The sequence below is a fragment of the Dromiciops gliroides genome, chromosome 3 (genome assembly GCF_019393635.1).
Source record: "Dromiciops gliroides isolate mDroGli1 chromosome 3, mDroGli1.pri, whole genome shotgun sequence".
NCBI classification, from domain to species: domain Eukaryota; kingdom Metazoa; phylum Chordata; class Mammalia; order Microbiotheria; family Microbiotheriidae; genus Dromiciops; species Dromiciops gliroides.
This window is the reverse complement of record NC_057863.1, coordinates 410654414-410668892: the sequence shown is the minus strand read 5'-3', so window position 1 is coordinate 410668892 and position 14479 is coordinate 410654414. Positions and strand designations below refer to the sequence as shown.

The window sequence follows — 14479 nt, the reverse complement described above, 5'->3', positions numbered from 1 at the left end:
AATATTATGAAATGTAAAATGAATTATTTTGATGACATTAAGTTAAAAAAGGTTTTGTACAAAAAGAAGCAATGCATCCAAAATTAGAAGGAAGGCAGAAAGCTGGGAAACAATTTTTATAGCCAGTATTTCTGATAAAGGCCTCATTTCTAAAATATATCTGGAACTAAATCAAATTTATAAGAATCCAAGTTATTCCCCAATTGAGAAATGGTAAAAGGATATGAACAGGCAGATTTCTGATGAAGAAATCAAAGCTATCTATTGCCATATGAAAAAATGCTCTAAATCACTATTGATTAGAGAAATGCAAATTAAAACAGTTCTGATGTACCAACTCACACCTATCAGATTGGCTAATATGTCAAAAAAAGAAAATAATAAATGTTGGAGAAGCTGTGGAAAAATTGGAACACTAATGCATTGTTGGTGGTGCTGTGAACTGTTCCAACCATTCTGGAGAGCAATTTGGAAGTATGCCCAAAGGGCTATAAAGCTGTACATACCCTTTGACCCAGCAATACCACTATTAGGTTTTTTTCCCAAACAGATCATAAAAAAGGTTAAAGAACCCACATGTACAAAAGTATTTATAGCTGCTCCTTTTGTGGTGGCAAGGAATTGGAAATTGAGGGGATGCCCATCAATTGGGGAATGGCTGAACAAGTTGTACTGTAAGAAACCATAAGAAGGTAGGTTTCAGAGAAACCTGTAAGGACTTAAATGAACTAATGCTGAGTGAGATGAACAGAACGAGGAGAACATTGTACACAGTATGAACAACATTGTGTGTTGATCAACTGTGATAGACTTAACTCTTCTCAGTAATACTATGGTTCAAGATAGTTCCAAGGGACTTGTGATGAAAAATGCTCTCCAAGTCCAGAAAAAAAAGAACTGTGGCATCTAGATGCAAATTGAACTGTACTATTTCTATTTTTTTGTTTTTCTTTTTTTGAGGTTTTTCCCTTTTTCTCTAATTCTTCTTTCACAGCATGACTAATGCAGAAATATGTTTAATGTGATTGTACATATATAACCTATATCAGATTGCTTGCTGTCTTGGGGAGGGGGCAAGGAGTAAGAAAAAATTGAAACTAGAAATCTTATAACAACAAATGCTGAAAACTATCTTTACATATAACTATAAAATAATATAATACTTTAATGATTAAAAATAGAAAAGGCAAAAGAAAAAAGAAAAGAAAAAAATGAAAAAAGCATGGATATGTTTATTTGAATATTAACATATTTGTGGTTTTCTAAATCAGCATGTGACCTACAGGGATTTGTTTCTATTTGTTTGACAAGATGATCTAGAATACACCAGTGACTCAAAATAAATAAAGATTATCATGCAAAAGAAAGCATATATAAAAAAGAAAATTGTGGGAATTAAAAGGAGGCAGAATAGACACAGAATTTTATGTGCTATCAGTTACTAATGAAGTTGAGTGATAGAACAAGTATACCATGAGACTCTCTCTTTGGGAGATGTATTATGACTTCTCCATTATGTCAATTTTGCCCTGAACCATTATAGTACACATGTTATCTTCCTTTTATTCTCAGATGGGAACTATTATTAACTCACTTCTACTCTTTATCTTCCTGGTCAAAAACAGACAAACCTTATTCCTCTCATGAAATATGAAATGAAGTTATACTTTCATATTTTATTCTTTTTACTTTTTTCTGTGGCTTCTTGACTGGAATATTGCAGACACAATATTTTCATAATTGCTACTGTATTATAGAGCACTCCTGGCAGAATCGAGTGATCAAATATTTAAGTTGTTGAAATATTCTGATTGAGTTACCATATATACCATTCATGGTCTCCTTCAAGAGTCAATTGAAGGGCAGCTAGGTGGTACAGTGGATAGAGCACCAGCCCTGGATTCAGGAGGACCTGAGTTCAAATCCAGCCTCAGACACTTGACACTTACTAGCTGTGTGACCCTAGGCAAGTCACTTAACCCCAATTGCCTCACCAAAAAAAAAAAAGAGAGAGTCAATTGAAATGCCACCTTCTATAGGGGCCTTTTCTTGTCTCTTCAATTACTAGTGGCTTACATTGTGTCTAATTTGTAGGTGTTTTACATATTTATATATGTTAGAATGCTTCATTAGAATATAAGCTCCTTGCAGGCAGACACTAATTTCCTTCCCTGTTTGTATATTACCAGCTTGACACAATGCCTGGAACACAGGAGGCACAGAATGAGTACTTGATTGATTGATCTATTGCTTTACTTGTGTGTTTTATTGTGGTTGCATGACTGGTATCAAGAACAAATGGCTAAAGAACTTGCCAAGAAGCCCTAAGGAAATGAACCCAAGGTACTCACATTCTATCCCCTAAAAGGCCCACTGCTGCTAATACAATGTCAGAAGTTGGAGCTGGGCAATGAAGTGCTATACTGATCAATAACAAATCCTACATATGGATTTGGGAAAGAACTAGTACTCACCAAGGCCTATTATTTTACAACCATGAGGTCATAATGAGTTTGGCATATGGGGCAAGAAAGAACCCTAGAGCCAGAAAGGAACAACTTTCACAGGCTCAAGACATTCTTTGATATGTCCAGAGAAAACCACTATCAACATATGCTACATGTTGGAGAGTGTAAGGAATAGCAAATTTTTGAAACTTTATTTTTGAGTTTTAATCTCTGGAAGGAAATAATAGCATCAGAAAACATATCCAATGATGACTGATCTTGCACAGTTACCTATTAGTAATCTGAAAGCTTCTATACCTGCTCAAGTATTTTAGAAGTGTTTCTTTGAATATGGATCCCATAGCTAGGATCCATTATGACCAAGGTTAGGGTCTTTGAAAGCAAACCATTCCAGCAAATGTTGGACTTGGCAGCTATCAAAAAGTCTCAAATTAAATTTTACCATCCTCCAAGGAGGCCCACAGCTCAAGCTTTTAGTTGCAAGTCATTTAACATGCTAGGAACATTGTGGAATCAACATGTGGCATTCTCAGTACAGTGTGTACAACTTTACCTGGAATGAAGCTATAGCATTTACATCACTTGCTGAAGGTTGGGATAGAACCTCACCTATCCATTAACTTGTGCTTTGTAGTCTCAGAAAATGGAGAAGTAAAGACACATGATGAGTATCTTGGCTGAGGGCTCAGGTAAAGTAAACCTGCTAATTACTAATTTCAGCATAGAAGCAATCAAAAAGGTCTCAAAAATGAAATTCTTAAGATACAAAGAGAAACTATTCTGATGAGGAAAAGAGGGAGTAGTCAAAAAGAAACTAACATGACTATATGACAATCTCATTCATCCACTTAGTTGTTTGTTTGGTTTTTTTGGTGGGGCAATGAGGGTTAAGTGACTTGCCCAGGTTCACACAGCTAGTAAGTGTCAAGTGTCTGAGGCTGAATTTGAACTCAGGTCCTCCTGAATCCAGGGCTGGTGCTTTATCCACTGTTCCACCTAGCTGACCCTTAGTTGCCTTTGATGAGTTAAAGTCACCAGGAACAGAAGAACCATATATTCAGGCATTTAAAGAACTGGCAGATATGATTACTGAGCAAAAGTTAGACATCTATGAAAGATTCTAGAGAATGGAAGGGTGTGTAAAATACATACCAGATTCTGAGATTATTTGATAAGATCTATTTTTTTTTGGTCCAGGCTGGCAATTTCATTTCTGTAAGAAATTCCCAGTGAGAAAATTTCCTCTCTCAATGCAGAGTGGGCAGATTGGCCTTTGCAGTCTTACAAAGCACCTGGGGCAACTGAGAAGTTAGGTGGCTTTCCCAGGCCCTAGGACCAGTATGTGTCAGAAGATTTCTCAGGGCTTTCTGACTCCAGTGTTGTCTCTCTACTATGACAGTTACCTTACTAAACAAAAGCAGTGAGCCAGAATGGGGACTGGGGCTTGGAAAATGATTGCAGTGTGAACAGTCAAAAAAGAATGGGGAGTGAACTGAAAAGAATTTAGCTTTTGTTTTGTTTTTAATGTGAAAATCCACTAATTTAGTCAGGCAATTGGCAGAGGCATACCCTATTATTTTTCAGAGTTTAAGACTATAGTGCAACAAAGCAGCTGTCAGGACTCTATCAAGACCAGGGGTATATGTCAATGATTTTAGAGACCTAAAGAATGCCTGGTATGTATAGAATTTTTATTGAGTCCAATTAGGAAAGCCAGATCCATTAATAAATTGCATTTTGGATGTAAAGTAGATATTCTGACAGTTATGTAGACTCATTCAAACAATGAACACACGATCGCAAGGACAATATAGTGGACTGAATGGATCTGGAGTCTCATTGATGTGAATGTCCCCTCCAACAATGCAGATCATAATCCATCCCTGGTTGCTCATCCTGCATGACTCTTGTCCATGTCCTAGTCCGCCACAGGGGTCTGTCCGACATTCTGGGGGCCTTTCTTTTCTCTTGGCGTTATAATAATGCCAGTGGAACACAAGGGCCCTCTAATGGTTAGCCCTTACTTTTGTCACAAGCTTTTCATCTTTTTTCCAAACATACATGTCCTTTTATGACATCCTTTATTTTGGACCTTTTCATAGTATCTCATGTGTTGTTACAGCTTGCTCAGACCCACATGTGCCTTTCCACTGCCCTCAAGACCATATTCAATTTTAATTCTTTAGAGGTTCTATATCTCTCAGTCAGTTGTGTATTAGTAAAGACAGGGTCTACTGTGGAATACGTTTGTGAGAAAGCCTGTCAATTTCCTATTAATACATTCATCAAAGATGTCCTCCATACACATGTAAATTAAAATCATAATGTTTTTATACATAAGGAAAATATGAATATACATGAGTAGCTCCTGATATGCTCTTGGTTACCTTTTTAAACAATTCACAAGGTCTTAGATATTTTCCATGCCTTTTGTATCTCCCTTTCCTCAGATACCTTGTAAACTGTTCTTTCAGTGCCCCTCACAACTGGTCTCTAGCATGCATCTCCTCTACATACACTTGGTCTAATCCAATTTGTTTTCTAATTCTCTTTAGTGCCTTTACTACTTCGTCTGTAAGCATATCAGGGACTATGATATTAGGATCTAAGGGTGATGATCTCCTGTCTTTGGTGACGAAAAGTTTGTCACTAAAAATTTTTTGTATGTCTCTTCCAACTTTGTAGTCCTATTGGTTTTATTTTTTTGTGGGTTTTTTTTTTTTGGCAGGGCAATGGGGGTTAAGTGACTTGCCCACAGTCACACAGCTAGTAAGGGTGAAGTGTCTGAGGCCGGATTTGAACTCAGGTACTCCTGATTCCAGGGCCGGTGCTTTATCCACTGGGCCACCTAGCCGCCCAGTCCTATTGGTTTTAACCTCAAATGCCATTAGAATGACTTTGCTTAGTGGGGTCTCTCAATAAACTTTCTTTAAATTAAGGTTTTACCATTTGCTTTTCTTCTGTTTTATGAGGTGATACAATGTGCAATTTTACTGATGAGTTTATATTCTAAACCAATGTTGTGCTTGGCTACCATATTTTACCCTTTGACAATTAAAGTCAAATGATTGGTGACTAAAGAACTTTTAGGTTTTTTTGCTTTCACCATGGCAATCAATTTACATTGATTGAACTTCTGCATGAAATTATTGTCATTAGTTTTTGTAATTTCTTCACAGGATCAGAAGATCATTTATTTAAAGCTGGAAGGGACCTTAGAGGCCATATAGGGTAACGCTAATATTATTTACAGACAAGAAAATAAGGCCTAAAGGGGTTAAGTGACTTGTTCAAGGTTAAAGCCAAGATTTGGAGCAAGGTCCTTCGGTTTCAAATCTAGCACTTTTTCTTCTATAACCTGCTGGACCCTGCTATCTCATATTCTTATCAATTGTTTAAATAGATCAGAATGGAGTCGTTTTAAGTGCATATCATATTTTTTCTCATTCTCATACTTTTTTCTAGCTTTGTCCTAATTTTGACCTTTGATCTAACAAGTTGTTAGCCTACTTTTACACAGACATTTGGTTCAGGATGACTCCCATACATCAGTAATAAGTCATTTTCTATCTATTAAGATATAATCAATTTTCTTTTGGGGGAATGTTATTTGGGACTCATTATGTCCAATTGTTCCTGATTTTTTTCTCAAAGAATTATTGATGCGGAGATGTGAGAAATCTGTATTGCTATTGTTCATCCACTTTCAAAGAGGACCAGTGACATCATGGGGTGATGTCTTGAATTGTTAGTAAAAATTGGATTTAAGTAAGGCAGAGTCTTTTGACTCTTTTATTCCTTATTCTTGATCTATATTTTTTAATATTTTTTCACTCTCACTTATTCCGACCTTTGCATTAGAGTCATTATCATTCTTATGTTGAAATTAGATGGTTTTATCTAGGTCTTTTTACAATTTCTCTACCTCTTCATCCTAAACAACATATATTGATGAAAAAGCAGGAACTATTTTCAAGGCAGACTTTAAAAAATATTTATCATGAACACTGCAAAACAAGATGAAAAAAATATGCCATTAAATGGTCGTTACCTTTGGCCACACCATAACACCAAGTCTGCCAACTCCTTTATTTATTCTCAAAAGAGAACTTGTGAACCATCCTTCTATTTAGATGCAACGTCCTTCTATCTTATAGTTTTGTTTATAATGAAAATGCCAAGACTGATACAATTCAGTTCCTCCAATTGTATATCCATCCACTGGTCACTGGATAGGGATCTCCCATTTAGAATTAGCCCAAGAATCCATCATCTAGTAGCCAGCTTACTAGTGATGAACCATTCCATATTTAACTAGGCTGGTCCTCAGAAAAAGAATTAACTCTGTTTGCAGGTTCACACTCAGTCCCTTTCCAGCATGGTAGAAGTTGCTAGAATTTGTACTTTGCTGGCATAACCCTTGAAGGTCACTGTTCCACAATGATGAATCAGGACTTTGAGGAGGAAACTACAGAAAATAATTTTTTCAGGATTTCAAAATGTTTATACTTAAGCCAAACTGTCCGACAGGCTGAAGGAGTGGCTTACTTTACTACAGAATTAAATTCAATAACTTTTCAATTGTGCACAAGACAAAAGGCTGACCAGAGAACATTTGTTTTGGGGATTTTTTTTCTCTATTAAAATATCAGGAGTATGTTTTTTTAAGCTAAAATCACTGGGCTTTTAAAGTCAACACCCACATATAGTATCCTAGGGACTACCAGATTGTGACATTTTTGATTTGGTAGGCAGAACTTTTTTAATCTAAAAACATGTTTTCTAGGAGTATAAAGGGAAAATCAGCAGATGGTTTTGCAATTTATAAAGATAATTTATTTTAGATTACCTTCAGAGCTGAGGAAAAGAGGAATAAAGTAATACTATTTTATAGCCACAATACTTCAGTGGATCTGCTCTTACCAGTGTAGATGTTCCTTCTATTGGTACAGGATGAGCTTATACTTACCTATTCATTCATTCATTCATTCATTCATTCATTCATTCATTCATTCACTGATTTCTTTAAGCCTGACTTGTGATTTTAAAAGCAAAAAGAACTCTCATTGAGGAAATTCCTTCTACTAATGCAGGAGGCATATAATGAGTAACCTGAACTGCTGGCCCTCCCTTCATTATAATAAAATCTATCATTTATATAGTGCTTACAATGTGCCAGGCACTGTGCTGAGCACTTTATAATTATTATATTGTTTGAGTTTCACAACCTGGAAAGTAGGTAATATTATTATCATCATTTTACAGATGAGGAAACTGAGGCAAACAAAGATTAAGTGACTTGCCTTAACTTAACTTTAAATTGCTATCTTTTTAATTCTATATTTAATATAGAATTAATATATTTAATAACCTATGGATCTAGCACAGGTGGATGAAATAACTTTTTTGTTCACGAGTAATAAGTAATACAATGTAATCTTATCTGAAGACCAACTAAAATAATTTGAAATAATTACAGAAGCAAAACAGAAGATGGAGTGATATATACTTTATCCTGTTTCCATATAGTTTTAATTTCTTCTGTTATGTCTCTATTTTTTTAAAAGCTTTTCATGGGGCAGCTAGGTGGCACAGTGGATAGAGCACTGGCCCTGGAGTCAGGAGTACCTGAGTTCAAATCTGGCCTCAGACACTTAACACTTACTAGCTGTGTGACCCTGGACAAGTCACTTAACCCCAATTGCTTCACTTAAAAAAAAAAAAGCTTTTCATTCTACATAATTTTAATGTATTTGTCATGGTAATAGCCATGAAAAACATTATTCTTAATTTTTTGTGCTTCAGTAATATGTCTTAGTGATTGTGAATAACATCTCTCTATAGAGACACTTTGGTTCCAGAATAGTTTATTTGTTGAATTCTCAAAGGACATTCTGAAGCTTCTATTTGTAGTATGAGGGGTTTTGGTTTATATAATGAGAATAATGAGCTTCTGGAGTATAATTATAGCTGCTTGATCATGTCTTTCTAGGAATTTAGGAGATGCTACATTTTTAAACCTATAATTATATGTGATATAGTTTTCATTATTTCATTGCATAACCTGCATCAATCAATAAGTCTGGGCTCCTTAAGGATAACCTTTCTATAATTTATAGTGTCAATGACCTTATCCTGAATTGTTATCAAAACATAAACAAATCTGAATGACTAACACAACTGTTGAACATTTCTTTGTTGAATGGCTGAATTGATGAGGATTTAATGTATTCTATAAGGGTCTGTGAAAAACGGCACATACTCAATAGTACACTTGTTCCATAAAGGATTATTTTCTTTGTGCTAATTTATTCTTCTCCCTGTTTTGGTTTATAACTAAAGTTAAAAGAAAGCCTTTAACTGACTTATGCCTTAAATTTAAACAGGGCATTTTCTTTCCACCACATATTCTTGGATCTTAGAGACTTCATTAGAGGCTCTATTCTTCTTAGAGGCTCTATTCAGAAATAAGCCAATTTTGGTGATATTCAACAAGGTTAATGGAGTAATTCTGAGTTTATCATTCACTATTATTATGTGAAGTGAGGTATTTTTATACCAAAAGTATTTCTATTTTTAACCTGCTGACGATGTGCTTTGAGAATATTTATCAACCCTCTTTTCCAATTCCTCTTCCTTTTGATGAGTAAGAATTAGCCTTTCTTTAGTTGGTTTGGGGATTGATGATCTCTATGTTTACTTAAAATAATATGGGTTTTTATTTGGACACCTGTATGCATTGCTGTCCATATTAACATGCCAAAAGTATATACTGAGACTGAGATTATATAGGTACTAATGATCAAAAGGGATTCTTCCCATTAAGCTTTGACTTTGGGATGTCAGTCTTTTTCTTAACACAAAATGTGCTAAATGGCTTTCTCCTAGGGAGAGTAATGTTTGATTTTTCTTGACCCAACTATTTCTAAGTATCACCTTCATCTACTAGTTCAGTTTGATCGCTGAATCCAAGTTTAAGCCTTCAGTTCCTATTATTTCTTGACACACATGAACAGTCTTATACATAGAGTCCAAATGATATTTTTATATCATAAGTAGAAATTTCCACAAGATCAAATAGCTGTTTAATGAGTTTTTCTGTGGAGGCACATAACTGGATGTTATAATGTGATTCATATCATGATATAATATCATTTCCTATTGCACCAAAAGCCATATTCAATTCTTTTCAGGAGTGATGACAATGGGTTGAAAGATAGCATTATCCCAGTAGACTTAAATTGTTTTCCTAAAAGATGTGATGTTTTATATCAACTTTTCTTGACCTTATGGAGTTTGGAGAGTGTTTTGAATAGCAAACTGTTTCCCATGTGGACATCAAATATGCTAGCATCTCACCATGCTTAGATTCATTTTATGTATTTGCAGTATGTGATAAATCCTGGAATACAGAACTTAGGCAAAGGCTTTGACATAAAGATGGTGTGTTACAGCCCTTTACATTTGGCTTACCATGACTTGTTCAATAATAGCTAAAGCAATATGAATTACTCTTCAAGTCTCTGGGGCATTTTGGCACACCATTTTTGCTTCTCAGCCAAATTTTTTTTCTTTTAAGTGTTAAATACTTTTGAGCAATATAAGTAATATTTTATTTAAAGTACATAAATATGTAAGTAGTCGATATTTGAAGGGTTCACTAGAATTCTCATCTTTTGGTAATAAAGACCTGTTAAGGCACAGTTTAAAAACCCCACAATTCTTTGTTTAAAACACACCTTATAAATGTGAGGTCTTTTGTTAAGAAATTTGTGGTAAGGCTTGCATCCAAGAGGAATCTGGCAAAATGCTTTGCTAGTAATTCACACACCACTGTGAAGTATTTGAGCCAATATTTATAGAACTTATGCAGATCCACTGCTTTTCCTGTTTTTCAAAGAAACTAGAGGTTCAGGCATCTCCCCTGAGGTACTGTCATTGTATTAGACTACTAAAATGAAAGTCCCCAGAGCCATTGTGCAGACCTCATTGTTGTATGCCTGTGAAACCTGGATGGTTTACTGGCGCCATGACAGAAAATAGAATCACTTCCATTTGAATTGTCTTAGAAAGATTCTGAAAATCACCTGGCACAATAACATACCAGACACTGAGGTCCTCTCTCAAGCTAAACTGCCAAGCATTTAAACTCTACTGCAAAAAGCATAATTCCAATGGGCTGATCATGCTGTTTGAATGCCAAATGTACATTGGCCTAAAACACTATTTTATAGAGAACTCATAGGAAGAAAGAGGTAGTCAGAAAAAGCAATATAAGGACACTATCAAGGTCTCTCTTAAGAACTTTGTAATTGATTGCATGACATGGAAGGTACTGGCACAGGATTACCCAGCATGTCATGTTCTCATCAGAGAAGGTGCTGTGCTACATGAGCAAAGTAGAATTGAAGTAGCTCAAAAACAAAAAACAAAAAACAAACAAAACCACGAGATGCACAAATTTAGAGAACCCAACCCAAACATTCACATGGATTATCTGTGCCCAATCTGTGGTAGAGCATTCTGAGCTCATATTGGCCTAATCAGCCACAGTTGGAAACACTGTAACTTGACTCGAACATAGTAAGGTTATTTTGCTCCTCTTTAAGAACGAAGAACAACAACCAACTAATTGTCATTGTCCATTATAGTGATGATACACAAATCCCATTTTCTTTTGCTCCAACTTACATTTTGCTATGTTGAACTTCTTTCAACAATTTAAATGACCTGAAATAAGTCTACGTTCTCCCCTTTTTGCAGACATAGCCTTTTCTAGTTCCTTTGAGTTTCTCAAGTCTCCTAGTGTAGTTTTTTATTGATGTTGAATTTTTTATTTTGCAATTTGAGCAAAATTTGTATTTTTTTTAGATTTTATACTATTTCATTTTCTTTAATAGGATATTACAGTACATACCTGAGCCTTCAGTGTGTCAGTTAATAGGGGGCACAGTCATATGAAAAATTGGAAACAAATTTACTATTTACCCCACTCACTATAACAACTGTCTACTTATAAATGAAAAATTCCTCCCTCAATATATTTTATTAAGCCTTTTGAAGACATCATAAAAATTAGATCTGTTATATAATCATTAGATTACAGAAATATTTAGTTAGGGCTTATTTTGCCTCAGTCTTTAGGTTTTCACTCTCAGTTGTTGATTAAAGTATCAAGAATTTCAGATACACTTTAGTTTTCTGGATTTTATTCTACATTTTGCTTTTTTGCTTGTCTTTAATTGAACGATATGGTCAAGGTTTCTACTGTATGTACCAGCGGGATACCGATGCCATCTTTAAATGTCTTTTCACAGATCTTTAATATTGACAAAGGCTATAGAATATTTATTATATGCAGGTTCAGAAATAGTTTTATACTGTCAACTATTGTAGGAGAATGACTTATTTATTCATCACGGTTAAAGAAGATAATGTTTTGCTTTTGGTTTAGATGTTCTTTTATTTGCATTTGTACTTTTCGAAATTCCATTTAACTATGTTCATATCTTCTTTAAAATCATTTCAGGGACTAGAATTATTTTTGTCATTCCTGTCATTATTCAGTAGCAATTCTGTAATTTGTATTAAGTATAGATTTTCAAAAAGTCTAGGTTTTTCAGCTTTTCCTTCTTGAGATAAAATTAACTCCTCTATTACTACTATTATTTCTTCTCATCTGGATTTAAGAATGCAGTCATTTACTAAAATTGTCCTGCATTGATCTGCACAGCAAATTATGATTATGATTTTAACCCATTCATGCCATTTTATCCTGAGAATCATGTCCATATCCTATCATATATCCTTTACAGAAGAACTGCCCAGTGTGCTGTAAGCCTTTTTCTAGGTCTTTGTACATTTTGCTAGTATCTATGTTACACCTCTCTTCCCCTCTCCCCGAATCATGCACACACAGTAGAAAAAATGCTTTTTAAAGCATTTTGCTGCTACGTGGTTAATTCAACAATACTGTGTAAAAGGTGAACTTCACATGAACAATGTATCACTGGTCTTGAACTGACTACTACATATTCCTCCTTACCACTAAAAGGAGTGAGCTATGGGAAAGAGTTCTGTATTTCATAACACGATTAGGAAAGGAAGGGACAGCTAGGTGGTGCAGTGGATAAAGCACTGGCCCTGGATTCAGGAGGACCTGAATTCAATGTGACCTCAGACACTTGACACTTACTAGCTGTGTGATCCTGGGCAAGTCACCTAACCCTCATTCCCTCGTCCCAAAAAAATAAAAATAAAAAAAAGATTAGGAAAGAAAAACATGTTTGTTTTTACTTTATGCTTCATGTAAGATTCAAGGTTAAAACACAACATGTGCTTGCAAACTTTATGACATGTTTGCTGGTACATAATTATGTTGGTTTACTGGGGGGAAAGTGCCACTAGCACATATCTGTAACTAAATAAAATGCCAATATAAATAATTGTTTTATAAATCGATAGTTTTCTTTGAAAAGTGCTTATATTTCTAAATATCTATACTATATAGTTACCTGTCGATAACTTGATGTAAAGGCTCCTAGGTAAGCCACAATTCCAGATGAAATGAGGATATCACCAGTCAAATTAACATACAAATGTCCCAGTTCCAAAGCACTTTGACTCCATCGAGTTTTCTCCCCTCCAAGTCCTCCAATCAATTGCTCAGCTCGCTCTAGTTTTTTGCTGCACAAGTCAACCTTGAAAAGTAAAGTAATCTTTTCTTAGTGGCCAGAAATAGAACAAGTCAAAATTGGCAAGATTTTGCATTCACATGCTAAATTACTCATGCTAAAATATTCTCATAACAAATTTGCTTTTCTGAATAGGAGAAAAACTTTTTGACAATATGCTTTAAAATCATAGAATAACATAATTTTTAGAAGTGGGAGGGACTTTAGGGATGATATTTGTATTAAATTAAGACATCATGTAAATATAAACACAGATAAGTTCACTATATATATGTGTGTGTATATATATAAACAAATATATGACAGCTTCAAATGAAAAGTATCAATATTTAAGGAAGTGATCAATAGCTCATAAGCAATTAAATGTTAACTAAGTTATATATAAGTACTACTTTCACATAGAGGGTTTCACATTTCAAAAGCTTCTAATAATATTATGCTCATTTTTACTATACTTGTTTATTATAAACTTGGCAGTAATAAACAAACATAAACATTTCCATATACTCAGCAGGTCAGAAAAAGAAAGCTAGGAATTAAACCATGAATGTGCACATTATTTAAGTAGATCAACTTTTACATAGTAGTACCAGCATTATCCTTCGTAACCTTATGTTCATTTTCAAAATGTTACTTTTGAAGGTAGTAAATTTGGTTAACTTGTTTAGATATTGATGATTAATGTACAGTCATTCAATCATCATAGTTTTGGTATACTTACTGAGAATACTTAGCAAGAAAACACCTATGTGCTTTAGCAAAACACATTAAATTTCACTTTAATTAATCAATAAGAAAAATAGATTATATGACAAGGTGATATGCTGATCTACCTAAATGATTTGGGTGAATTCTATTTCAAACAACAAAATAGTAATATTCCAGAAAGCTATTTACTTTGAAGTGTTTTAATGTGTCAAGAAAAGTTTGTGCTAGGAATTTTAATAAAATAATTTTTATGGAAGAATAATAATTTTTAGTTTTTTAAAAAAAGTATTTCTTAAAACAAAAGAGCTGAAAATAAGGCCTGCCATATATACCTTCCTTCAAAGATCCCCTAACTTGAAAGACAATATTATTTTAAAAACTCAAATCAATGTTTCCCAAACCATGTTCATTAGGGGAAAATGTTTCAGATAGAAAACTTGCAGTATGAAAAAAAGATGTCTATGTGACAGATATAATACATATTATAATCATTCAAGAAATATCATCATTACTATCAATGACAATGGTGCCTGTTTTTCTACTCATTGAAGGGATTTTACTATTAACAAGTATTTCCATGGGGTATTTCCATGCATAGCATTCATCTTC

At 34.4% G+C, this 14479-nt stretch overlaps 1 protein-coding gene across 1 annotated transcript in view; it reads right to left on the bottom strand.

The window, feature by feature from the left end:
- The window catches only part of DNAH7 (dynein axonemal heavy chain 7), a 304763-nt gene that overhangs the window by 96728 nt on the left and 193556 nt on the right, over positions 1–14479 (bottom strand). The window contains exon 45 of the mRNA XM_043992176.1: positions 12983–13168. Within this exon, the coding sequence (XP_043848111.1) occupies positions 12983–13168 (186 nt within the window). The remainder of the gene's footprint in view (positions 1–12982; positions 13169–14479) is intronic.